This window comes from Lissotriton vulgaris, chromosome 4_1, assembly GCF_964263255.1.
Source record: "Lissotriton vulgaris chromosome 4_1, aLisVul1.2, whole genome shotgun sequence".
NCBI lineage: Eukaryota > Metazoa > Chordata > Amphibia > Caudata > Salamandridae > Lissotriton > Lissotriton vulgaris.
In genome coordinates this window covers 583,342,056-583,368,156 of record NC_141691.1, presented here as the reverse complement: position 1 = coordinate 583,368,156, position 26,101 = coordinate 583,342,056, and the positions used below count along the sequence as shown (strand labels likewise).

General features: G+C 43.1%; 1 protein-coding gene across 1 annotated transcript in view; it reads right to left on the bottom strand.

Moving 5' to 3' along the window:
• Window positions 1-26,101, bottom strand: part of FKBP9 (FKBP prolyl isomerase 9) — a 181,343-nt gene that overhangs the window by 121,329 nt on the left and 33,913 nt on the right. The window contains exon 2 of the mRNA XM_086964801.1: window positions 2,381-2,526. Coding sequence (XP_086820927.1) covers window positions 2,381-2,526 — 146 coding nt within the window. The remainder of the gene's footprint in view (window positions 1-2,380; window positions 2,527-26,101) is intronic.

The window sequence follows — 26,101 nt, the reverse complement described above, 5'->3', positions numbered from 1 at the left end:
AGCTAGGGTGAGTTTGAGCTTTTGAGCCAGTTGGGCAGGGATAGGGTCCGCAATGTGTGACAAGGGATTGGATCTGGTTACCATTTCAATGATTTCTGCTTCGGATATGGGATTGAATGACTTCCAGTTGTTATGGGGAAGTATATTATATTAATTAAGAAACCAATCATCACCATATATCAATGGTCCCAAATAATTGATCAGCTCCAGAGGGATGCATATGGTGACCTACCAAATTAATATTCCTTAGGTAGGTCGATTTGTGACACGAAGTTGCTCACCCCTGGTTTGCGAATGAGAATAGTAAATCTTGCGCTAAGAGTTCCTAAACACTCTCAAATCTATTAACAAAGAAACAAGTTGGATGGTGGAACCTTACTTTAAGAAGCACCTGACCAATATAGCCCAATTAATATTTCCCCTCTAAATATCAACAAGGGAGAAGTGTGCACACTGACAACCACCCACCATCACAATGGTAGTTCTATATAGAACTTCGGGATACAAACATACTTTTAAACAAAGGTGCACCACAACAGGGACATGTGAAAACTAAGGTCTTCTAGTTTGCACAAAAAATATTTACAAAAGAAATTTCTCATATAAAACTGGACAATTATTTTCTCAAAAAAGATTTTTCTTTATTTATTCCAAATGTTAAAGGACACAGCCGACGCGTTTCGTCCCTACGGGGACTTCTTCAGGGCGAGATAAGTAGAGGAATCTCCTATAGCGCGACGATGTTGTAATGGAGAGGTCCAGATGTGACTTCTATGGTTAAGTTGTATATAGAAGCTGGAACACTGGTTCAAGGATGTCCAGAGTTTCGTTTGATACAATAAACAGAAAAATATTCTTTTATTCTTTTATTCTTTTATTCTTTTTTGAATTCGATAGGGGATCTACGGTTCCTGGAACTAATATTCATATGCAGTATGGTGGAAAAGGGATGTGTGTTGAATCATAGGAAACATCCCATGGGGTCAATATTTTCAAGGATTGCAGCAAATCCCAAGGAGTACTAAGCCATAGGTTCAGTGGCTTCAAGTATGACCCCTTTGTAATAACTGTGGTATGATGGACAGAGATTCGTGCTTAATTGAGTTCAGCTATAGATCGTGAAAAATCATAACGCTGTTCCAGATACGTCCGTGGTGGTGTGTCGTCCCCTTTCCGTCTGACGAACTGGCTCAGACGGAAAGGGGACGACACACCACCACGGACGTATCTGGAACAGCGTTATGATTTTTCACGATCTATAGCTGAACTCAATTAAGCACGAATCTCTGTCCATCATACCACAGTTATTACAAAGGGGTCATACTTGAAGCCACTGAACCTATGGCTTAGTACTCCTTGGGATTTGCTGCAATCCTTGAAAATATTGACCCCATGGGATGTTTCCTATGATTCAACACACATCCCTTTTCCACCATACTGCATATGAATATTAGTTCCAGGAACCGTAGATCCCCTATCGAATTCGAAAAAGAATAAAAGAATAAAAGAATAAAAGAATATTTTTCTGTTTATTGTATCAAACGAAACTCTGGACATCCTTGAACCAGTGTTCCAGCTTCTATATACAACTTAACCATAGAAGTCACATCTGGACCTCTCCATTACAACATCGTCGCGCTATAGGAGATTCCTCTACTTATCTCGCCCTGAAGAAGTCCCCGTAGGGACGAAACGCGTCAGCTGTGTCCTTTAACATTTGGAATAAATAAAGAAAAATCTTTTTTGAGAAAATAATTGTCCAGTTTTATATGAGAAATTTCTTTTGTAAATATTTTTTGTGCAAACTAGAAGACCTTAGTTTTCACATGTCCCTGTTGTGGTGCACCTTTGCTTAAAAGTATGTTTGACTCTCAAATCTATTCCTGGTTTCATTTCTACGGACTGTTTAAAAGCTGTCAATTTAACACAATCAATTTAACACAATACAACCACAGCCACTCATCTAGTCCATGAGGTTCAAGCGGGTAAGATTAGCTCATCATTGGAACGTTTTGCATATTTAATTTTATTTTTAAATAAAATATTGGGTATGTTCCATTCTGATGTAACATATGTGCAACAGATGAAACTGCATACATCTTTGTGGCAAATATAGCTAACAATACAATTCTGTGCTTTGCTGTTACCTAAAACCTCAACTAAAGTTACAAATTTGTATTGATGGCAAAGCCATTGCAGGAAGATAGGCAGAATTTGTTGTAATAATACGCCTGCATTCAATCTCAATAACTTCTTTCAATATTTATAATAAGGAATTAATACAGGATGCTAAACTAGCACTGTGTGCCAACATCGTGTTTAAAGCAAATATCTAAAGAAAAAAACAACTCAAATATGATGTACAGATGTCTGGACTTACAAACTCCTTCATTCCCATAGGCAAGCTTTGGCGGGACCTTCACAAATCGACGCTCGTTCACGCACATTCCAATGAGCGCTTTGTCCATTCCTGCAATGAGCTGCCCCTTTCCAACAAACACATTGTAGGTGGAACCTTTGTCATAGCTAAAATAAAAAAGGAATTATATTACATTAATTAGGAAACCAGTCACCTCAAGACGGAAAAAACAAAATTAAGGAGCAGCAGACTTTTCAGGAACACAGCACAGACTGAGGGACCAGTTTCAGTAGAGATTCACATATCATAAACTTACATTTATAACATGTGTGGATTTCCATATATTCTGTGATACACAAATATCCGCAGCAACACACATGCAAACGTATGCAAATTCTAGGTTTACGTGCATGTTTTTTCTGGGCTATACTTACTCCTGATTATTGTCTGTAGTGCAGACAATCCCTCATTAATGGATCTTCCCAATTAACGTTTAAACTATTTTTACTAAAATAAGTAATGATGGAGAAACACCTTGACCCTATCCTTGTGCTTCTGACCAACATTAATCTAAAATATTTTGAGATTTTCTCAAGCCGTAAATGATATTTGTGTTTGAAAAATGAAAAGAACTAAAAGTTCATATTCTGAGACTCAAGACTTGGCATATCTGGCTGCACACTCAAATTTTACCGAAATGTAATTACTTATGCAAATTGTTTTATGAACTGGCCTACTACCCCTTTGCAGTTCAAAGAGATGACAATGAACACCTACTAATCTTTGTTAATATTGTTTATGTTGAGTACAAATTTGAAAGATTGTAACACATTTCCAAATTTATAATTTCAAAGCAAGTTACAACAGGAAAACGTTTTGTTCTTTTTTTTTAAGCCAGGAAAAAACAGTGTCTAATTAGAAACAATACCACTATATAAATAATCCATATGCGAACAAGGCAAAGAAACATTTTGGTTGCCTTTTCTTCTATTCAGTCAGTTATCACAAGTAGCTTGTTTTTTTTTGGTTTTTATGTAGCGCGAACTAGACCCAAAGATATTGGGTATCAGAGTGCTTTACAAAGCACCAGTTTCATTACATGAGGACACATTCATTTTTTTTGTTAGGCACGGGGAGATTAAGTGATTTGCCCAGAATCACAGGATGTTGAGCGTCGTTGCCGAGATTCAAACCCGGCCCCCCAGCTTTGACGTCGACCGATCTAGCCGTAAGGCTACATCCTCTCCACAAGAGTATTTCATTTGACTCTTTAATCTGATATGCAATTAAAAATCTCAGATTCAAACCACTTGGAGCACACTTTTTTAGGCTTATCTTTTTGATATTTTTTTATGCACTAAGTACTTCACTCTTCCACATTCAAAGTAAGTTATTCATTAAAACATAGAATAAACACCATCCTTAGTACTCCATTCTTTTTTATTTGAACACCTTCAAGAGTTTTCTCATTCTTTTCCCGGAACTCTAACAGAACATATCTTTTCAATGCACTTACAGGTGAAGTCCATTCGTCTCTATAGTGCTATCTTCCCTATCTGTACCTTCTCTTGTGCCAACTGATATAATGACATCATAATGGACCTCCTCACTTTTAAGGAGAACGTTTTTGAAACCATTTCAATACATTTCCTTCATAACTGTTTAAGATTGTCCTCAGCATTGGTTTCAGTTCTTGGAAAAGTTCGATATATCACGTTTTCACCTCCACCTTTTCATATATATTTCATGATATCTTTGTACTCCGTTTATGATTGTTAATATAATTTTGTACCGTGATCTTTACTGGTTTCAATAAAGCTTTTTAAAATTAAAAAAACAGCATATACATATTAGCAATAAGGATCAACAAATAGTACACAACATGTTCTCAAGCAGTGAATGTTGGACCCGGCCCTTTGGGCAGGTTCACCCCCAGACTTTTTGCTTTTTCCTAGCCTGTTTCTGGAACCTGGTGTTGGTGATTTTAGGCCTCTGCGCACTTTTTCACTGTGGTACAGTGTAAAGTGCTTGAGCTCTCTGTGAATGAGTGGTGAGTGACCTGCCCTCCCATAGGAATGAATGTGGAATATGTATGCCCATGGTAGTTCCTGATGTGTGGGGAGTGCAGGGGCGAGTTTGGTATGTACAAACTCGTGAGAATGAATGCTGCAAAATGATATATGCGGCATGACTGTGTCTAGTCTAGAAGTACTACTTTTGGAAGTTGGCATATTTGTGTAAGTTGTTGTTGGCGTGTGATTGGCTGGTGAGCCTGCCCCAGAGTGCCTGGGCCTGCTTGTGGATTAACTGTCTGGTTTGAGGATGACAGGGGCTGGAGAGCCCAGGAGGTTGTCTGAAGTCAGCCCATGGATGAAAGGCAGCATCTGCTACCAGGGAAGTGGGAGGAGATGGCACCTGATAGTGAAGGGCTGTGCCTGCCTAACTACAAAGCTGGCTCCACCTCCCGCTGGGCGACTGTCACCTCTGTCCCTGATACTGAAGGGACTTCCCTATAACCAGTTCTAGCTGGATCTCACACTGCCTGCTTCAAAGGACTTCAAAGGACTTCAAAGACTTTTCACTGTATAAGAAGGGGCTGTGTCCCCTTCCAAAATGTTCTTGTTTCTAACTTGAATCTGCCAGGGGCATGCTGCTGCTGGGGCCCAGGGGAATCCCTGGGCCCTTCCCAGCTCCTGGACACCTGATGGACTGATGGGGGACTCTTCCTGACTGTCCCCCTGCTTACTGGACTCCTGAAGGACTTATTGCTGGGACCTGCTGTGTGCTGTCCTTGCTGGGGGCTGACTGGACTCTGCCCCCTTTGTTCCAGGGGGGACTTTATTGATGGACTTGCTGTGTCCCTGGGACCCTTCTTGATGCAGGGGTCGTTCCTGTGGGCTTGTCTATGCCTCTAGCTCCTTGAGAGCGCTCTTTGCGATATTACGGGCGTTTTGGCGTCTCACGCCCGATACGTGAGACTTGGCAGGTGCCTACCCTGCGATGTTGCCCGTATTTGGATTATCTATCCTGCGAGTGCCCACCTCGCTTATTTTGGATTTATTGTCCTCTGGCAGGTGCCTACCCTGCCAGGGACCTTGCCGGATATTATTTACTTTCCACGAGGGAGCCCACTCCTCGGGAAACTGTGCCTGCGCCTGCCTGTCTAAGGAAAGGGCCGCCGCGCTGCCCGCGGCGACCCGGAAGTGGTTGGCCGGCCGGCCAATCCCAGCGCGGCCGGCCGGAAGTCCCGCCCCCGCAGCAGAGAGGAGGAGAGAAGCTGCTGGGTGAGGAGGACGCCGCAGGAAGAAGGCGCCCGATAGATGGCGGCTAGTGTCGCCGGTGCAGGGCTCCCATTGCTGAGGGAGCCCTGGAGGAGCGGAGCGGTCGCGGAGGGGGCGCGAGGCACATTGCCGGTGCCTGCCCCCGCCGCAGAGAGAAGAGATTGCCGCCGGGAGCCTTGCTGGCTCCACCCTGAGTCCCGGTCCCGAGACGGGGGACCGGGCAAAGCAAAGAGAGTCTGCGAGGAGCAGGAGCTCCTCAGATGCTGCGAAGCCGCCCCCGCCGCACCGAAGACCGGCGAGAGCAAAGGGAGCAGCCGGTGAGTGGGGCAGACAAAGGGGAGGGGCGCCGGGACACATTGTCGGTGTCCGCCCCCCCCCCCCCAGTAGCGCGAGCCCGCGCTCTTTGGCAGTATGAAGCCATGAAGGCTTCAAGGGCGGCCCCGGTTGGCAGTGGGTCGCCCCAACGTGTATGAGCCCAGAGAGGCTCAGAGGGGCCCTATTTTGTTTAAGAGCCTGTTTGGCTCTTGGGGGGCCATTTTAGTTACGAGGGGGCGTCGGGGCACATTGCCGGTGCCCGCCCCCTCCTGCCTCTGAGTGTTAGGGTTAGAGTCCGGTGAGGCTCATGGGGGCACCACTGTATTTAAGAGCCCGTGTGGCTCCAACGCTGGGTGCACAGTAGTTTCAGAGTCTGTGTGGCTCAATGTGGCGCAGTTTGTGCTCAAGGGGCACTCCTTTATTTCAGAGCCCCTGCCACAGTTTGTGATCTCCCAGCTGCCCAGCAATTAGTGGGCAGCTGCACCGTTTAGGCCTTCTCAGTGATGTTCCCAGCTGCCCAGCACTTTGTGGGCAGCTGCCACGTTTAGGCTTTTGTACTTTGAGACTGGCGCTGCATGGCAGCGCACCCTGACATTGAGACTCAGGGCGTCTGAGCCCCAACAAGGCCAGTTGGCCTAGGGACTGCCACAGGTGGTGGCGTATGTAAGTTATGCGCAATGTTATTCCTATGTTTTTAATAGTAATTGCCTACTGTGTGTTTTTGCGCTATTGACTTATGTTCTGGCACCTCTGAATGTGTAGGTTTATGCATCATGTGTCTTTCTTTCCATGCGCTGCACCTCTGATTGTTTTAGGCATCATGTGTCTTCTTGCGCTGCACCCCTGAATGTATTTTATTGCATCATGTGCTTTATTCTTAACACCTCTGAATGTTTTAGGCATCATGTATTTCTCTTTATTACTCCTCTGAATGCGTTTCTTGCATCATGGGTAATGTGTTCTGGTATACCCCTAAATGTATTTTATGCTTAGGTGGTTGTTCTTTTTAGTACAGGTGGTCCTAGGGAGGTCCTGGTCCCCTGCGTGACATGCTCCTAAGGTGTTTAGGGTTGCGCAGGTGGTACTTACCTGTTACCAGTAGATACTGGCTGTGATTTCTAACTGTTACTTTGTGCTACAGTGATTTTATATTCTTTTATTCTAATTTCTGACAGTATTTCATTTCTACTAAGTGCTGATTATGACAGTGGATTTTAACAGGAGGGGGGAGAGAGAGAGTCAGTGGATTCAGTCTCCCGAGTCATACGAATAAACAAAGTGGAATCCACTCAAAGTGATAGTGATCCCTAGAGTGATGGGGAACACACAGTGTTGTTTAAATGCCCCTCACACACCAACAGGCCCCTTGGTGTCATGCTTCATCATCGGGGCCTTCGCACCCCTCTACGGGATGCAGCGTGCTACGACTCGCGAATACGCAGGAGCACTTGACGTGAACTATGTGTGGGGGTGTGTGTTTACAAAAGTGTGAGTGAGGTGAGGTGGAAAAAGGTGAGTAGTTAAAAAATACCTGGCACGTGGGAGAAAAAAACTTTATTAAATCCCCGGCTGGTATTATTAAAATAAAAGTGCAGGGCGTGGTTTTAGAAAGATACGTGTTAGGGTATCAAACCACTGTATTAAAAGTCAACATGTTTCGGAGGTCAAAGCCCCCTTCTTCAGGACAAGGGTTAATGCACTTACCCTCCCCTTACTCACATGTAAGATGTAAAAGTGAAAATAAAATTACCACAATGTGTAATGTTCCTCACAATGTTAAATGTTAGTGAGTGTCGTTGCGCCCAATTGGCGTAAGAACCTGTGGAGACAAAATCATAGATAAACATACAAGTCTAAATGTCACAGGTTTGAAGGAGAAGAATCATGCTTCTCTGAAAAAACATCAGGTAAAACCCAAAAAATAATTGGAACCTGGAAAGGAAAAAAGAAGAAAAAGGACACTACAAACATATATACACGCAACACCAACATTACTCTATGCTCAGGTGTAAGGAGAGCACAACAGAAAGGAATACAAATCTTACTTAAAGTTCCCAAATACAGGACTTCATGAGCCTTTAGCGTATATTGGGGAATCCTTCCTTTCTAATCAGAAAACCTAAGAAATCAATATCAGGGGTTCAGTAGGAAAACTTTGTCATCAGAGCGCCACAAGTACAGTGTAAAACTGCTTCTCTCTGTGGTCTATAACTCACGGTTACTGCAACAGCTAATCGCCTGCCTTCCCTCAACGCGGCTCCGATGAAGTGAGCTACAAAGGAATCGAGGCCCTTATATATGTTGTGCCTGTTGGTAATTAGCGAAGGTTAATTGAATAATGCAACCCGGTGAATGCCCAAATACGGAGAAAACCTCCGGGCGTTCGGTGATGCGCTCGCGCCCTCCGCTACTCCGTCGCGCATGCGCACTACCGCTACGGAGAGACGCATGCGCGGCAGACATGGCTGACGCGCATGCGTCAACGGAGACACTCCGCATAGACACGGAGCACTCGGTATTGCGTTTAAACGCCTGCAAATAAATGGCGCTTTGGATTAAATGCACCGGTGACATAGATGGAAATAAGGCAAGGCATTAAGGCAATTAGATGGCCAAGCAAAGTAAGCAAATAGTACAGCAGTGGTGAATCTAGTTACTTTACAGAGATGTATTTAGATCTGTAATTAAATGGACTGCTTTTACGTATGGATTTAACACACGGTGATTCATGGAGGAAAATTGTTGTGAATTGGGGAAACTCTTGGAACTTGATCCCTAAGGGGTACATCCTCAATAACAACTCGGTGATACCTTTCCATGGAACCTTCTCAGATAAACACTCGATCTGACTACCCATCATAATTTTGTTGATGTACACATGTGGTTACATACAACAAATGTTTTTGTTGGGTTCATATGGATTGTTGCATTAGTGTGGAAAGGTATCACCGAGTTGTTATTGAGGATGTACCCCTTAGGGATCAAGTTCCAAGAGTTTCCCCAATTCACAACAATTTTCCTCCATGAATCACCGTGTGTTAAATCCATACGTAAAAGCAGTCCATTTAATTACAGATCTAAATACATCTCTGTAAAGTAACTAGATTCACCACTGCTGTACTATTTGCTTACTTTGCTTGGCCATCTAATTGCCTTAATGCCTTGCCTTATTTCCATCTATGTCACCGGTGCATTTAATCCAAAGCGCCATTTATTTGCAGGCGTTTAAACGCAATACCGAGTGCTCCGTGTCTATGCGGAGTGTCTCCGTTGACGCATGCGCGTCAGCCATGTCTGCCGCGCATGCGTCTCTCCGTAGCGGTAGTGCGCATGCGCGACGGAGTAGCGGAGGGCGCGAGCGCATCACCGGACGCCCGGAGGTTTTCTCCGTATTTGGGCATTCACCGGGTTGCATTATTCAATTAACCTTCGCTAATTACCAACAGGCACAACATATATAAGGGCCTCGATTCCTTTGTAGCTCACTTCATCGGAGCCGCGTTGAGGGAAGGCAGGCGATTAGCTGTTGCAGTAACCGTGAGTTATAGACCACAGAGAGAAGCAGTTTTACACTGTACTTGTGGCGCTCTGATGACAAAGTTTTCCTACTGAACCCCTGATATTGATTTCTTAGGTTTTCTGATTAGAAAGGAAGGATTCCCCAATATACGCTAAAGGCTCATGAAGTCCTGTATTTGGGAACTTTAAGTAAGATTTGTATTCCTTTCTGTTGTGCTCTCCTTACACCTGAGCATAGAGTAATGTTGGTGTTGCGTGTATATATGTTTGTAGTGTCCTTTTTCTTCTTTTTTCCTTTCCAGGTTCCAATTATTTTTTGGGTTTTACCTGATGTTTTTTCAGAGAAGCATGATTCTTCTCCTTCAAACCTGTGACATTTAGACTTGTATGTTTATCTATGATTTTGTCTCCACAGGTTCTTACGCCAATTGGGCGCAACGACACTCACTAACATTTAACATTGTGAGGAACATTACACATTGTGGTAATTTTATTTTCACTTTTACATCTTACATGTGAGTAAGGGGAGGGTAAGTGCATTAACCCTTGTCCTGAAGAAGGGGGCTTTGACCTCCGAAACATGTTGACTTTTAATACAGTGGTTTGATACCCTAACACGTATCTTTCTAAAACCACGCCCTGCACTTTTATTTTAATAATACCAGCCGGGGATTTAATAAAGTTTTTTTCTCCCACGTGCCAGGTATTTTTTAACTACTCACCTTTTTCCACCTCACCTCACTCACACTTTTGTAAACACACACCCCCACACATAGTTCACGTCAAGTGCTCCTGCGTATTCGCGAGTCGTAGCACGCCGCATCCCGTAGAGGGGTGCGAAGGCCCCGATGATGAAGCATGACACCAAGGGGCCTGTTGGTGTGTGAGGGGCATTTAAACAACACTGTGTGTTCCCCATCACTCTAGGGATCACTATCACTTTGAGTGGATTCCACTTTGTTTATTCGATTATGACAGTGGCCCATGTGGCCCTGTCTTGTGAATAATCCCATGTGAATATTGCCCGTGCCAGTTGGCACAATGTATCTGTGTGATTTTATCTGATGTGTTTTTACAATACAAAAGTTATTTTTATAATAACCTTGTGTGGAGTCTCTTTTGTGGTGTGCCTAGTATGTTGTTGCTGTTGTGCGCTGGCGCAAATTCTTTACACATTTCCTCCGAGTTTAGCCTTACTGCTTGTGCCAAGCTACCAAGGGGGTGAGCAGAGGTTATCTTGGCGTGTGACTTCCTTGCCCTGACTAGAATGGTGGTTTCTGCCTGGCTTTGGCGTCAGCCTTAGCCTACCAGAAATAGCCAGGTCTAACAGTGAACATGTACTCGAACATCCAAGTCATAACTACTCAATAATTCTACTCCATGTGACGAAGCATATCGATACACACTACTGATAAGAGAGTGAACAAAACTGATATAACAAACTCTAAAACTTGTGTGGGTCTGGGTTAACAAATCCACCTCACTTTAACATCATTTAAACTAAGAAGGAAAGCTTCACCCTCCAGGCCATTGCAACACATCTATAAGCAGGTGTAAGGGTACAATGACAAATTTGATACACTTTATTGTGCTGTTACTATTTTATGGTGTAACTTGGCAATGGTAGCTGTATTCTACACATCTCATAAATAACACAGACTGCCGGCCCAATTCAGACCATGGATTGAGTGTCAGTTCCCTCCAGCTACTGGTTTGGGAGACAGATGTAGACTGGGGTCAGGGAACCAAGCAGGTGGTCTACTTGAGTAAGGGATGCCTTAAGAAATGGGAGAAAATATGGGAGGGGTGGCATAGATATAGGGGGTATGAGAGATAGAGCCAGGGTTGGGTTAAATCCCATTCCTCGAGATGGTGACATAGGAATTCTAACGCTAAGTGCAGGTGCAGTACTGCTCTGACACTGTCCTTACATGCTTTATGGTGACAAAGTAATGTGTATGATGTTATGCTTAACAACGCAGTCACTTGCTGGATGAAAAAGGGCTCACGTGTATTGTATACTGAGGAAAAAGTTCAATAAAAAGATCTTTAAAAAAAACCCTCCCTGGTGGTGATGTCACTGCAACGCATGAGGATTATATTCGAGAGCAACCGCAGACAGGGTCTAATTGCTGAAAGGACAAACAATCTTGTAACGTAGGCTTCACCTACTAAAAGCAACACATTTCACACGATGAACAAATGCTTACTTTAAATATGATATAAATAAAGTAGAGTATTTTCAGGTGTTATTTTAAAATAACATCATTAATCTACTAGAAAAAGTACTGCATAAAAATACAGATTTTATTCAAAAATAACATTTGACAAATATAGGGCTTTTACAATAATGTTATTTAAATTATTTTAACTTACCACTTTATTATGTGTTTTGTGTTGCTTCAAGTAAGGAAGTCTCCTTTTAAGATAGCTTTCTTACCCCATATTTGTAATGCATGTAATACCTTTATTATGGATTATTTTTTAAATATTTTATTGTTTATATAGTTACTGCATCTGTACCTTCAATTCTACATCTGGAATGTTTCTGGGAAATCTACTGTACTGGCTCAGATGCTGCTAACTCTTGAACTAATCAGTACTTTTCGCTATTGTCATTCGTTTCTCTTTATATTGAAACTTTTAACTTGTTTTCAATCAACTCCTTTGACTTCTTCTTAAGAGGTTTTTATCCAGCAAGCATACTTTATTTTGGTAACAGGAGTGGGTTAAGAATTAAGAGCAGAAGAGGAGCGTCACAAAAACTCAGCAACCCACCAAAGCAGAATGAAAACAAGTATTTGCAATGCAATAGGTCTCGCATTTGCAAGAATTTAAGCTATTGGCATTGTAAATGACAATGCCTTTTATTTATCTGTTTTGATAATTAACACATACATAAAAGGCATTGTCATTTACGATGCCAATAGCTCAAACTCTTCTAAATAAATGCAAGACCTATTTCACTTTAAAGAAGCGGCCACCATTGTCCTGGGCTGCTTGAAAAGTTAAAGCGCGCATGCCATGCTGAATGTTGTAGAAAGACATGTTGTGTCATCAGTAGGAGAAACTCATTAAAAGAAAATAGTGCTTACAGACTAAATAAGATATACAGCGAAACAAAAGAAGTAAAAGGGCCAGTCCTCATGGGAGGTTACAAATGAAGACAAGGCGGTACTAATGAAGGACTAAAAAGCCTATTAACGAATCCATTTACAAAGGACAATGACACAAGCCAATTAAAAATATGGACAGAGAGTGGGCTGAGCTTTAAGTCCATACTCGAATATAGCATGCCTCGCAGAGCAGCGCATGTGTTGCCCAGGCTCGACCTAAAAATATATAACATTAAACATGTATCCTGGAAACAAGGTGAACTGTGTGCAACACCAAATTTATAGTCAGATTGGCAGTAACAATTGTTTAATAATGGTGTGCTTTCCTTCGTTCATATCAGTTACCTTCATCAACCGTAGGAGCGCGAGGCTGAGTGAAGTCCGATGGGGCACTGCACAAAGATTCTAAATGCTGCTGAGGACATGCATGGAGAAGGCTGTACCATAAGCCAGGGTTCATCAAGAAGAGACTCTGTGACTCTAGAGCAAGCTATCAGTTGGGGGCCACATGCAATACTTTCACAAAACTACCAGATAGCACTGCAAGCATCATGATGTTTCCCAATGTGCGCCTGTGTTAGATGCTTGCGGCTATTTTGGCTTAGCTGTTTCTTCATGTAACCTATTAGTGTCTGCAACTGAGTTAATCGAAAACACCAATGGAGTACTAAGGATTGTTTTGTGAACTTTTTCCCGCATTTATCCCAAACTTTTCTCGGAATCCATACTATGTGGAGAAAATATTACTGTAAGGTGGGATATTATCTTTCATTAGTATTTACTCTACTTTATTTGTTGAACTTTACCTTTAATCAAAGAGTTGGGAAACCTGAAATTAAGTGAAAACAATGGCTTTGCATATTTGAAAATTATCTAACTGTCATTGCAGCAAAAAGGTATGATCCATCAAGAAAATTGGCCCTTTTATTTAATCATCTCAGTATCGTCTTGTAACGGCTCTTAATGATAAAAATATTTATTGGAATTAATACTTCGAAGTTAAAGAGAGAATGTGGAAACAATACTCAGGAGTCTAGTGTCTTATTAGAAAGACACAATTTTTCAAGCGTAAACAGGCAGAAATGAATAAGTAGAAGAATTTATTTCTACATTACGTGTACTTAACATTGAAACGTATATTAGAGACCAATTTGTGTTCAACTGCTTCTTGAAGAAGGCACAGAAGACGTTACTTACATGCAGAAACCCAACATTGTCTTAAATAATTGGTTTGGCAAACAGGTTTCATAGAGTGATTATTTAATCTCAGGCTTTATTCAGTCAAGAGGGCTTATTGCCTATAACTTGTATTTCTGATGATAACACTATTTCCGTTGTGAATACTAGAATTAGCATATTCAGGAAGGGTCAAACAAATTGCTGTAGATGTGGTTTGAAAAATAACACATTGTGTCCTGTGTTAGGAAAGAAATGCATTAATTGCAGAACGATAGGACATTTTCAGTCTGTTTGTAGGGCACAAGGGAGGAGAACAGTGTTAAAATCAGCAATGTTGATGTGCAAGTGTCATATGCAAACCACACATGAAAGCGCCCAATACAGTGAATGCTGTTAAAACGGTATTGGTAGCTCATAACAGGGTACTCATCCACCTTATAGAAACATTTGGAAAGTTAGAGGCGTAGTAGGAGGAGCAAAAGACAGGGAAAATTTCGAGAGTCATCGCAAATCAACACACATTCGAAAAGCCATAAGGGGTGGAGACTCAGGATGCAGATTACATTTCCCATGAGGCAAAGCGGAAGTGATCGTGAACGCCACGGAAACTCATCATCCGGAAGGAAAACTGGTCTATTTAATGTCCCTGTTCTCTGACAACGCTGCTGATTATTCCGGTAGAGCTGCGTTTCCACACTTAGGAATTCTTTTCATGGTACGGTGCGATAAGGGTGCACTTGCATCACTATTGGGCCTCTTCAGAGTTTCTACTTCGTCAAAGTGGAAGGAGTTTTGGATAAGGTGAATTAAGACTGGGAAGGTCTTCTCTGTTGCCTTCGGCTTCATGGTTTTAGTTTTATTGAGAATTCTCTCCTTGGGAGCCATAACTCCTGCTCGTGCAGGTGATACAAAGGTTGTATCAGCCAGGACATTTGTTTCCAAACTCAGCCCTGGTATGTGCTAAGATACTGATTTACTTCTGAGTTTAAAACAGAGACATTACATTATTGTTTCTTGTAATAGGATGTTATTTTATACTGTCGGTTTAAGAAACTGTCTTGGCTCCATGAGGGAATGGCATGCTTAGGAACATTAAACTACTATCTTGATCCCAGTGATACAAATTAAGACTTCTTACCTGTGGTAATTTATTTTTGTTCTAACGGGGTTCAAGAGGCGGTTCCCTGTTCTTCCCCTGTGAAGCAAGCTACTGACTATTTATTGGTGTGTATTATTTAACCACAAAAGATAGTGTGCAAACGTTCTCTGGAAACACAAGGGGAAAACCTTGATCTTGGCAATAACTATATTAGTGGGGATTGTGTTTATGCTATTACAGAGATAACATTTACAGAAAGATTAATGCATCGAGGTTGAAAAGCCGCTGAAGTTTTTTCCATCGTAAGACAGTGGACTCTTTTTTATAACTTTTAAGATACTTTCGTTAATTTTCATTACGGTTAGTCATATAAATGGATTAGGAAAAAACAATTGTATAATATATTTGCTATCTCTTTTTCAGATCTCCCTCCCCGCTGAGTCCCTACCCTACCCTTTCCTTCACTTGCTTGATCTCCCAAACTTCTATTATAGCACTTCAGAGTTGGGGCTATCTAGAGGTGGACCCATTTTGAGCCTCTACCGTTCCTGTAGAGTGACCCAAGTTAACAGAATAATCAGCCCATGTATAATATTCCTCTTGGGCGGTACGAGATTGGGATGGCAACGTTAGAGGACGTCTTAAATGCCTTGGCGTTGGTACAACAAGACGTATTAGCCTCCCGAGCTGAAACCAGAGCTCTTAGAGTAAAAGTTCACAACATGCAACAAAATCCCTTCGATGTAGGCAAAGGGAGGTTTCCTGGGGGAGCATTCACTACATCGGCAGTACCATTCACTGTAGACATACCAACTCCAGTCCCTGTAGCAGCACCCACAAGATTTCAAAGGGACCCCAACAAGGTTCAGGTATTTCTCACACAAGTGCTTCTTCATTTTAGTTGTAAACCAAAAGCATTTCCTACCAACCAATCTAGGGCAGCTTTTATGACTTCGTACTTAGCAGGAGATGCAGTGCAGCACGGTGGGCTGTACCATTCGTGTGTGGAGATGATCCTTTATTATACATCTGGATTGCCTTTTGCACAGAATTCAAAAAGGATTTTGATCGAAGAGCTGCTGCATTTAAAAAAGATAAAGAACTGTTAGAATTGAAACAAGGTAACTGTTGACATATAGTAATACCTTTCAGAGGCTAGAAGCAGAAAACAGACTTGCCTGAAGTGAAACAAGCCGCCTTGTTCTATCAAGGATTGAAGGAAGAACTAAAGGATATATTAGCACTGATAGAATCTCAACGGGTTATATGGGCAGACTTAATTAATTTTACGTTAAGATTGGATCATCGAATAGCTGAACATAAAAATGATAGAAGACTAACAGAACGTCCCCCTCCTGGCTTTGAGCGGAATAGAAATAACCCAGGGAGTAACAATACCTCAGTAGAGCCCATGGAAATAGGTTCTGTAAAGGCCTCTTTAACCTTAGAAGAAAGAGAATTAAGGAAAAAAAATGTTTTTGTCATTATTGTAGCCAAAATGGTCATTATGTAAGGGACTGTATGAGCAAACCAAAGAATCGAATGAGGGATACTCAAGTTGCAGTAACCACCAAGGCAAAGAAAACAAAAACTTGCTAACTCAAAAAAACCAGAAGGGAAATTATTGGGCATAAAAAAGATCCCTGGAAAAGCTTTATCCCTCATATATAGAAAACTTGTGAACAATTCCCGGACTGCATGGGACCCCTGAGATAGGCCTGGTCGTCGGATGTGGGTCTGCTCCAGGACGATGATTGGGCTGAAGCCCTACAGAGCCCCAGAGAAATAACTATTAGGGTACGTTTTAGGCTTATTCAGCTCCACATTCTACATCGATCCTATGCTTCCCGAATGGTACAATTCCGTATTGGTAATTGTGTGATTCCGAAGAGTGCGCAAAGGGTTGCGGCGAGAAAGGGCCATTCTTTCACATACTTAGGTCCTGCTCAAAAATATTCAAATGTACTGGGAGGGCCTGGCGCAAGGAATGACAACAGTTGTGGGGGCGACGGTCTCGACAGAGCCGAGGTGGCACATCCTGGGATTAACGGGGGATATTGTAAGGCCGTAGTCGGCCAGGACCTGACTGGCCTTGGCAGGGGGGTGGCCAAGAGAAACATTGCCAGGGCATGGGGGGCAGGAGAGGCCCTGTCACTGGAATCCTGGAAGAGAGACATGGATTGATGCCACAGGGCGGAACAATCGATTTACCAGAGATGGGGCTGCCCACACAAATGGGAAAAGATATGGGGTGCATGGGCAAAGTATAGAGCCCACTGATCAGTGTCATGAAGAGTGTCTCAAAGACTCCCAAAGAAACGATGATGTTGGTGGCTCCCTGGATCATACTAGTCGCAGCAATGGGCCATTGGGAACAATTTATTCAGTAAGCTCAGTAAGATCTTTATTCAGTAAGAACTTGAACCCTTTCTGCACTTGATCTGTACAGCGCCGAGACACCTTAGGGTTTTTGTGCGCTAAATAAATTGCATAAATAAATAAATAAATATACTGTGCAATATATGGTTCCTACTAGACATATCGGTCCACCAAACATACATTTTTGTATGATGTTTATCTGAAGCATGTTTTGCGTGCTTAATAAAAAGATTAAAACATTTGGCGTCTGGCCCAATATGTTAGCATACCGACGAAGTAGAAGAGGTAAGTGAACAAGATAATTTTAAAACTCTACGACTCAACATTATTAGAGCATCTCAATACGGAGTAATATTGGGTCTCACTTGGTTACGGAAACACAATCCTACGATCGATGGGAGTAACACCTTACTGAGTTTCAACTCCCCCATTGTATTAAATATTGCAGAGAAAGACAAAAGAACCCAGGAAAAGCTCTGGCCATAAAACATATTATTGCTTCAGCAGAAGAGAAAGAAGTGGATTTTCCAACACATTACCATGATTTTCTGAAAGTCTTTAATGAACAACAAGCGGAAGTACTACCACCCCACCGAGTGTACGATTGCCAGATCAATTTAATACCTGGAGCTGCAGTACAGTGTGGAAGGATTTACACACTCACCGAGCCAGAGAATGAACACATGCAGAGTTATTTAGATAAATACAAGAAGAATGGGTTTATACGCCCATCAAAGTCTCCGGCGGCTCCTCCTTTGTTTTCTATACCGAAAGCAAATGACAAACTGAGAGCCTGTGTAGACTTTTGGGCTCTAAATAATGTCACAGTAAAAAAATTTATACCCCCTACTATTGATACCGGTTCTATTGGATCAGGCTAAAAAAGCAGTGATCTACACCAGACTGCATCTTAAAGGGGTTTATCATCTGGTGAGGATGAGGAAAGGTGACAAGTTGAATACCATACATGGTATGGTCTGTTTGAATATCGAGTCATTCCATTTGGATTATGCAACGCCACTACTGCTTTCCAGTTCTTTTTGAATGATGTGTTAAGAGAATCCCTAGACATCTTTGGGATAATATATTGACGACATTTTGATTTATTCCTCCAAAGTTGAAGAACACACTTCCCATGTGAGGGCAGTGCTACAGACTATCCATAAGAATAATTTGTTTTGTAAACTCAGCAAGCGTGAGTTTCATGTTAAGAAGGTGGAGTTCTTGGGAGTAATGCTTTCCATAGGAGGTCAAGATATGGCAGAAAGAAAGATACAGGAGGTCGTGGAATGGCCATATCTGTGATATACAGTGTTTCCTGGAATGCGTGAATTTTTACTGAATATTTATCAACCAGTTTTCCAGGGTAGTGGCCCCCATTACGAGGCTGTTAAGGAAAAATACAAAATTTCAATGGACAGTAGAAGCACAAATGGCATTTCAACAATTGAAGGAATTGTTCCCATCCGCACCCACACTGGCACATCCTGATAACGAATACCTCCTAGAAGCAGACGCTTCTGAGGTGGCAGTCGGGCGGTTTTGTCACAGAGACATAAAGAAACAGGACAGCTGCATCTGGTGGCGTTTATGTCCAGGATGCTCAATAAAGCTGAAAATCATTATACAATTGCAGAGAAGGAGCTACTGGCCATCAAGTTGGCCTTTAAGGAATGGAGACATTATTTTATGGGAGCATAACACGTGATCACGGTTTACACAGATCGGATTCTGCAGTTCATGAAAGTAGCAAAATTACGCACACCTCGCCAGCTATGCTGGATGTTTTTTTTTTAGCAGAATACGATTTTGTAGTGACATAAAGACCTGGAGTGGAAAGTAGGAATGCAGATGCTTTAACTCAACAGGAATTTATATCTGAACAGGAGAAACCAAGGATGCAGGCAATCTTCAATCAGACTAAAGTGATATGTACATTATAGAAGGATCAGTTTTTGGAACAAGTAAAAAAACAATCAAGAGAACCAATTGTACACAGTGGTTAAAAAAGAATCCAGAATGGACACTAAACAAAGGCCTACCAATGTGAGGCAAACAATTGCTAGTCCCTCATATAGATTTGAAAAACAAATCTTAAATTGGTGCTGGAAACTCCTTGAGAGGGACATAATGGACTAGACAAAACCTCAGAGTGTTACAGCAGTTTTGGTGACCTACAGTATGCTCAGATGTTCAACACATGCTTCAAAGATGAGAGAGATGCATTTAGGCCAAGACAGAGCATGCCAAGCCTCAGGGATTACTTCAGCCGCTACCTACTCCATCAAACCCTTCAGAAACAAATTCATTGGATTTTATCGTAGGACCCCCAAAAGACCAAGGATGCACCCCCATTTTGATAGTGATAGTTAGCCTCACAAAAATGGGACACTTCATTGCTTGCTCAAAACTCTCATCATCAGGCCAATTAGCTAGTTTGCTGCTGTTGAATATAGTGCATTTAAATGACCTACCCTTAGTTATTGTGTCTGGCAGAGGCTCACAAGTCACCAGCCAATTCTGGAAGGTATGGTGTACCACAATACAAATGTAGTAGACTATACCTCAAATCGTTCCCAAGGAGTGACCTGAGCTAACAGCAAGGGTGTACTAGTAAATACAGTAATGTTCTAATGTCAGTTAATAATAAGATCTGTGTTACTTCTGACAGTAAGATTAAAGGACCTTTATGTCAAGCCAAAATTGATGACTTGATCATATTTAATCATGCTTATCAAAGAATTATACCTTTCCAAACTAGCTTTGTCTCATCATATTATCAATACAATCTGTACTGTAGCAATTATACATTTCCATCAAATTTCAGTGGTTATATTTCAGGATGGACAACAAAACAAACTTCCCAACATTACCCCCCTCCACCCACCCCCCCGGTCCTGTTTAAAGTTAGATATACAATATAGTTGCCCTATCTAGTCTCTCCTGCTCTTGTGCATACTATACACTTGTAAGTAAATACAGGAGTATTTCTCGGGTTGTGGCGCTCTGGAGGTGCTCTGCAAATTATATGGTTTATTGTGTGCATTCAGGAGTATCATACTGCACGTATAAGGATAGACCTGTACCACTCAGTGTGAGAAGAGATCTGAAAATTCTGGTTGACAAACTTTGTGCTGAAGGCATCATACAACCAACAAATCCACCTGAGAAACCAATCAATGTAACCAAATCACACATTTTAAAAGTAACTTCATCTCCAGTTGATTTACCCACCCACATCGACTTTCTGTAAACATATTCAAATTGTACATTGTACACTCCCCCTGCCCTACTCCTCTTCTACAGCCTCAGTGGCGGTGCGTCCATTGGGGGTGTTGGGGCGTTGCCCCACTAGCCATGGACGACCGCACTGCAGTGCCAACATGCATTAAAAATGTTTTTTTTAAAATAAATCTGAGCGGCGCGCACTGACTCAAGCATGCTACCGGCCCGGGACAAGCCCGACAGAATCGGACATCCATAAGAAAGTGGGCCGTGGGGGAGGGGGGGGTGGGGCTGCGGCAGAGATGACAGCGCACAGGCAGCCAGAGAGCACAATAGTAGCGTATGACACTCACACACACTGCGCATGTGAAATCCAGGAGTAGGCAATATTGAGACTGGCCCGCGCATGCGTACAGTGGTACACCTTCCCTCCCCCAACCCCCATATCACCCAGAGACACAGGCAGGGACCCGGGACCCCGGGCACAATATGGGCAGATAGTAGGCTGCTCGTAGCCAATCCTGGCGCAGTGGCGCAGTGGTGCTGTTAACGCTGCGCCAGGTTTGGCTGCTGCAGCAGGATGGTGCCGCGCGTGCTCTGCTGAGGGCCGGACTAGTATGGCCAATCACATATGGCTATATCCAGCCATGTCCAGGTGATTGGCCATTTCCCTACGCTGTTGGGACGTCACCGCGCGTGGCGCACCCGTGCTACACAACAACAACAACTAAGAGTGAAACTGAAAGTAGAAGTAGTGATCAGTCGTCGTCGTTGCTGTTGTGTGCCTGCCTGCCTGCCTACAGTCTACTACGGACGGTCCGGACTGACTGGTGCTTTGTGTGAGTCCTCCTGTCTACTTCTACTGCCTCGGTCGGAACGGAAGACATCGAGGAGCAGACCACCAGAGATAGAGAAGTTCCAGATAGTCGACGTCACGGTCACCACCACCACCGCGACCCACGTAAGCTTTTTACTGTGCCATGCCAGGCCTCCTCTGACCTCTGCCAGTGCCAGTGCCATCCCTAAGTTAACCAGTCACAGTCAGTGCTATGCTAGGCTAGCTTAGCTTCCTCATCGTTCCTCGTCAGTCAGAAGGTGCTGACACCTTCGGGTCAAGTTCGCGCTATATCAAAGTCCAGAAAACAATAATGAACCTTCTCAATATGTTATCATAGCCTAATGCTCTATTTTAAACACATCTCCGATGGGTTTTATTTATGCTGCATTTATTGTTGTGCTTTATATGTTTTCAAGCCAAAGGTATGCGTTTAAAGGGGCGATGAGGCCTTTGGATATGAATTCATTCATAGCAGTCAGAGTAGCACTCAGTACGTCTGCCAGTGCACTCAGCAAAGTCAAAGACAAAGATGACACCAGCTGCTGGTTATTAACCAAGTGGTTCATTACCATCAGGGCCAGAATCGAAGGTCATCACACTGGTCAAATGTTAGATCAGAAATCTTCAATTGCTGCTGAATCGAAGGTCACTAATGATGTCACGAGTTCCACGCGCCGAGGTCAGTTCACTGGCATAATTTGTATTGATGGCACAAAAGCTTTTATATTCAATCAGCAACCTCTTACTTCTGTAAAACCTGCCAGTTTCTGGGCCCTCACATGCACAGGCTAACTGGTTTACAACCTGCCTCAGCATAAAGCGTTGGCGACGAAGCCGCCAGGGACATTTCCTGAATACTGACAAGGATTTGATACAGTGCTCCAGGGTCAGGTGTGAATCCCCTTCAAAGGAGATCGTTTGTTCATCAGAAACGGCCGTGAATCTATAGTGCACCCAACACTTCAAGGACGTGCATTTTTAAATTAACATTAGTTTACTTCCTCTATAAGTTTATGCTCTATCGTCGTTTTTTGATGTATTTGCTGTATTTATTTATTTGTTTAGATTAAGCTTATGCATTTCCTGGAAGAGTGAATTACTATGGGTGCATAAGAAAACAGCAGATTGAAAGCAAGACAGACGTGCCATTTAGGAACGTTAAAGTTTTAGGGTCAGAGAACGGCACCTTGGAACAACACGAAATGGTATGAGTTGTCAGAGAGAATAAAATATTTTCCCACCCATTCATAAATACATAGTATATGCATTAACGCATGCAATGTATGCAGCCGAGGCTTCACTGACATGATTTGGTCTTATTTGTGGGTGAGGGAAAAGCTCCAGACACACATCCAAAGAAGAACCTACTGAGCAGTGGCGGTGCGCCCACTCTGTATTCCAATATATATTTTTCTTTGTAATGTTATTGTTTACTGTAGCTACATTTTGTATTATAGGACAATTATCTGGTAATTGTGTGCTGATTTTTTTCCAAACCTAGTTGTCCGTGCTTCTATTCACTATCATATGGGGATGTGTAGTGTGCACAATAAGTTCTGTTGTATTGCTCTAATTCGCTCTCCAGAGCGGAGGGCTCCACATTCCAGAATGTATGTTTAAATCATGGAATATGGGCTCAGCTGAAGAAGGCTTTGTCAAACTGGTCACTAAAAATGCTTTTACCTATTATTGTGGCTAGACCAGTTATTTACTAGAGCGTGCGGCGCTTGTGTGTCACTGTTCAGTTTTGCGCTGCATCTGCAGGTTTTTAAAAGGGTAAGTTTATTGGTGCAATGCTTTGTGCTGCTTGCGACACTCTGCGGCACGCGAGCACCCATGCGGAGCCTTAATAAAGTTTCTTTCCTTCAGTCTTACTTGATGTGTGTTTACTTTCTCGCTCCTTTTCTCTTATGTACTTTAAATCTTTCTTATGAGGCTGTGTGTGGAGTAGTCTTTGGAAACCATCCGATGTTTTGTGCCTTTGGTAAACCGAGATCCTCATGGGGAGGAGCTTGTTCTGTTAAGGGGCCCTGTGCATGCATCCATTCATGAACAACAGGCAAGTGTATTATTAATATCACACAAGTGTAGCCTCTTGATTACTCTGCTAACCCCATGGCTTGCATAATTGCCTGCTTTCCTGATGCCTCACAGGAGAGTTGGTTCATGCAGGACAGCCAGTACAAATTAATGCCCTCTACAACCCAAGGCATCCGTCCGTCTGACGCATCACCCTTAATTGCAGCCTTTGCCTTTTGCCTCATCCAGCCTTTGCTGGAAGTGGGGTGTTTATAGGGCGCCGCGGCCTTTGTGACCTGTAAATGTGGTATTCGGCCCGCAAAGGGCCCTTAAGAGTCTTGGGACCCCGGAGCTAGTGATTGGTGAATCGCTCCCTATACCAGGGACAGAGCCCTCGTGTCTGACCCAGGCCGCAGCGCCCCAGGCCTCTGTCCTGGGGCAGTGTAGAGGTATAAGTGCATAGTGTGTGTGTGTCTGTCCCTGGGTGCACTTGGCAGAGAGTGTGTGTGTCTGTCCCTGGTGTGTCCTGCGCGCCTCTAATGTGTGTGTGTGTACTTGGCAGTGTGCGTCTGTCCCCGGTGTGTGCTGCGCCTCTGATGTGTGTTCTTGGCAGAGAGAAGAGTGTGTGTCTGTCCCTGGTGTGTGCTACTGCTACGCCTCTGATGAGTGTGCTTAGCAGAGTACTATGTGTGTGTGTCTGTCCCTGATGTGTGCTTGGCAGAGAGTGTGTGTGTGTCTGTCCCTGGTGTGTGCTGCGCCTGTGTGTATGCTTGGCAGTGTGTGTGTGTGCTGCATGTCTGATGTGTGTACTTGGCAGAGAGTATGTGACTGTCCCTGGTGTGTGCTACTCCTCTGATGTGTGTGCTTGGCAGTGTGTATGTGTGTCAGTGTCCGTCTGTCCCCGGTGTGTACTTGGCAGAGAGCGCGTGTCTGTCCCTGCTGTGTACTGTGCCTGTGTGTGTGTTTGGCAGTGTGTGTCCCAAGTGTGTGCTGCACTTATGATGTGTTTACTTGCCATAGAGTATGTGTCTGTCTCTGGTGTGTGCTGTGCTCCATTTCAAACGCTCTCTCTGTCTTGCTCTTGTCTCTTTTCTCATATATCCTGTCCTCCTCTTCACTAGGTTTCCTACTTCTGTTCCACTTTCATTTTTCATTGACCACAATTGTCGTCTGTGCCACAAAATTCATATTCCCCCATCGTTTCCCACTGCTCCAACTGACTTCCTTAACTGTTAGTTCATGTGATCACCAATCTGCAACAAGCAGTAAAGCCTACATGCTCCCATCAATCCCCTGCAGTGAGTAAGTAGGAGTATAGAAGCAGGCCACCAGTCACAAAAGCAAGCCCCACGCAGACCTGCCTGCTGGACCCATAGATAACCTTTATTAACTTTCCTGCTTTCTCAAATTTGTTTGAAAATGCACAATTTTTCCACTATTTTTTAAAAATTTTCTCGGGGGGGAAATCCACCCGAACCCTCCTTAGGGGGTTCAAGCTCGCTCGCTAAGCTCGCTCGCAACGGTGCAGTATGATTATCATTTTACGCCCCACCACTTTCAAATGTCTCCAGGCGCTACTGCACAGCCTGTGTCACACAGTCCAGGACGGATGGAGGGCATTTCATATCATATTGCATGAGAGACGGGCCTTTTCTGAGTGATCAGAGTTGAGTATTAATGCACTGAAGGCAGTGGTTCCTAAACTGTGCGACGTGGCTCATTGGGGAGCCGTCAAACCTAGCCAGGGGAGCCACACACCAAGCACTTTAATGCATTTAATGTTGAAGGGTCTATTTGCTTCAGTTAAACTAATTAGACTTAATACGCATTATGTTGATGATTTGTAAGTGACATGCCTAAAGCTGTAAACATAGTACTTAATTGATGACATGTCGAGGGAGATGACCTCCATATTTCACTGGATCCCCACGTTCCAACACTCCCAAAGTAAGCGGAAGATGCCTGATTTATTTTTTTTGACTCGTTAATAGTTTTGTTTCTTTCCAAATGCACTTTACACCAATGCAAGTTATCAGGAAAGTACAGTTGTCCTGTCTATTAAACACACTAAGTATTATTAAGGATTGACATTTGTACTTGAACCATAGGCACTTCTAGTACACATTTCTTTCAATACACACACATTTCCAGAGCCCAGGGAAGTAAAACACCATATAAGGCATAATGTCAACATTTGGAAGCAAGAAAGAGGGACGTTTAAAAATAAACCTGAGGAATATATTTTAATTGCCTTGATTTGGAGCCAATTTGAGGGAGAAGACAGCAAAAATAAAGCTGTATGTGGTTTAAATAATTGTGAGTCACCCTTCTGAGACAGGTGTGTTGGCAGGTATGTCATGGGTAGAAATAGAAGTGCATGCAAATATTCTTCAAGCACAGAAACAAATTGGCAATAGGGCCTACATGCATAGGGGTGCTATCTAGCACTGTAAGTGGGGAAAAAAAATTGAGACTGTACTCTAAAAAGGGCAGGAGCAAAGAAGTGTAACTATGAAAATGTTATTAGAGGCGCCGCCTTAGTAATACGAAACACCTAGTGTATATGATTATAATACCTTCAACAGCTTCATCCCAATTATTCTCAGGGAGAAAAATGCAAGCACACCCGAGGCCGGGCTTACATCCTCCCCACCCTCCCAAAAAAGTAACAGTGGGGAGCCACGGGCAATGGCCAATGGTTCAGGGGAGCCGATTTTTTGCTAGCACACAACAATCTGCACCACTTTACACCACTGCACTGTCCTCTGCAGC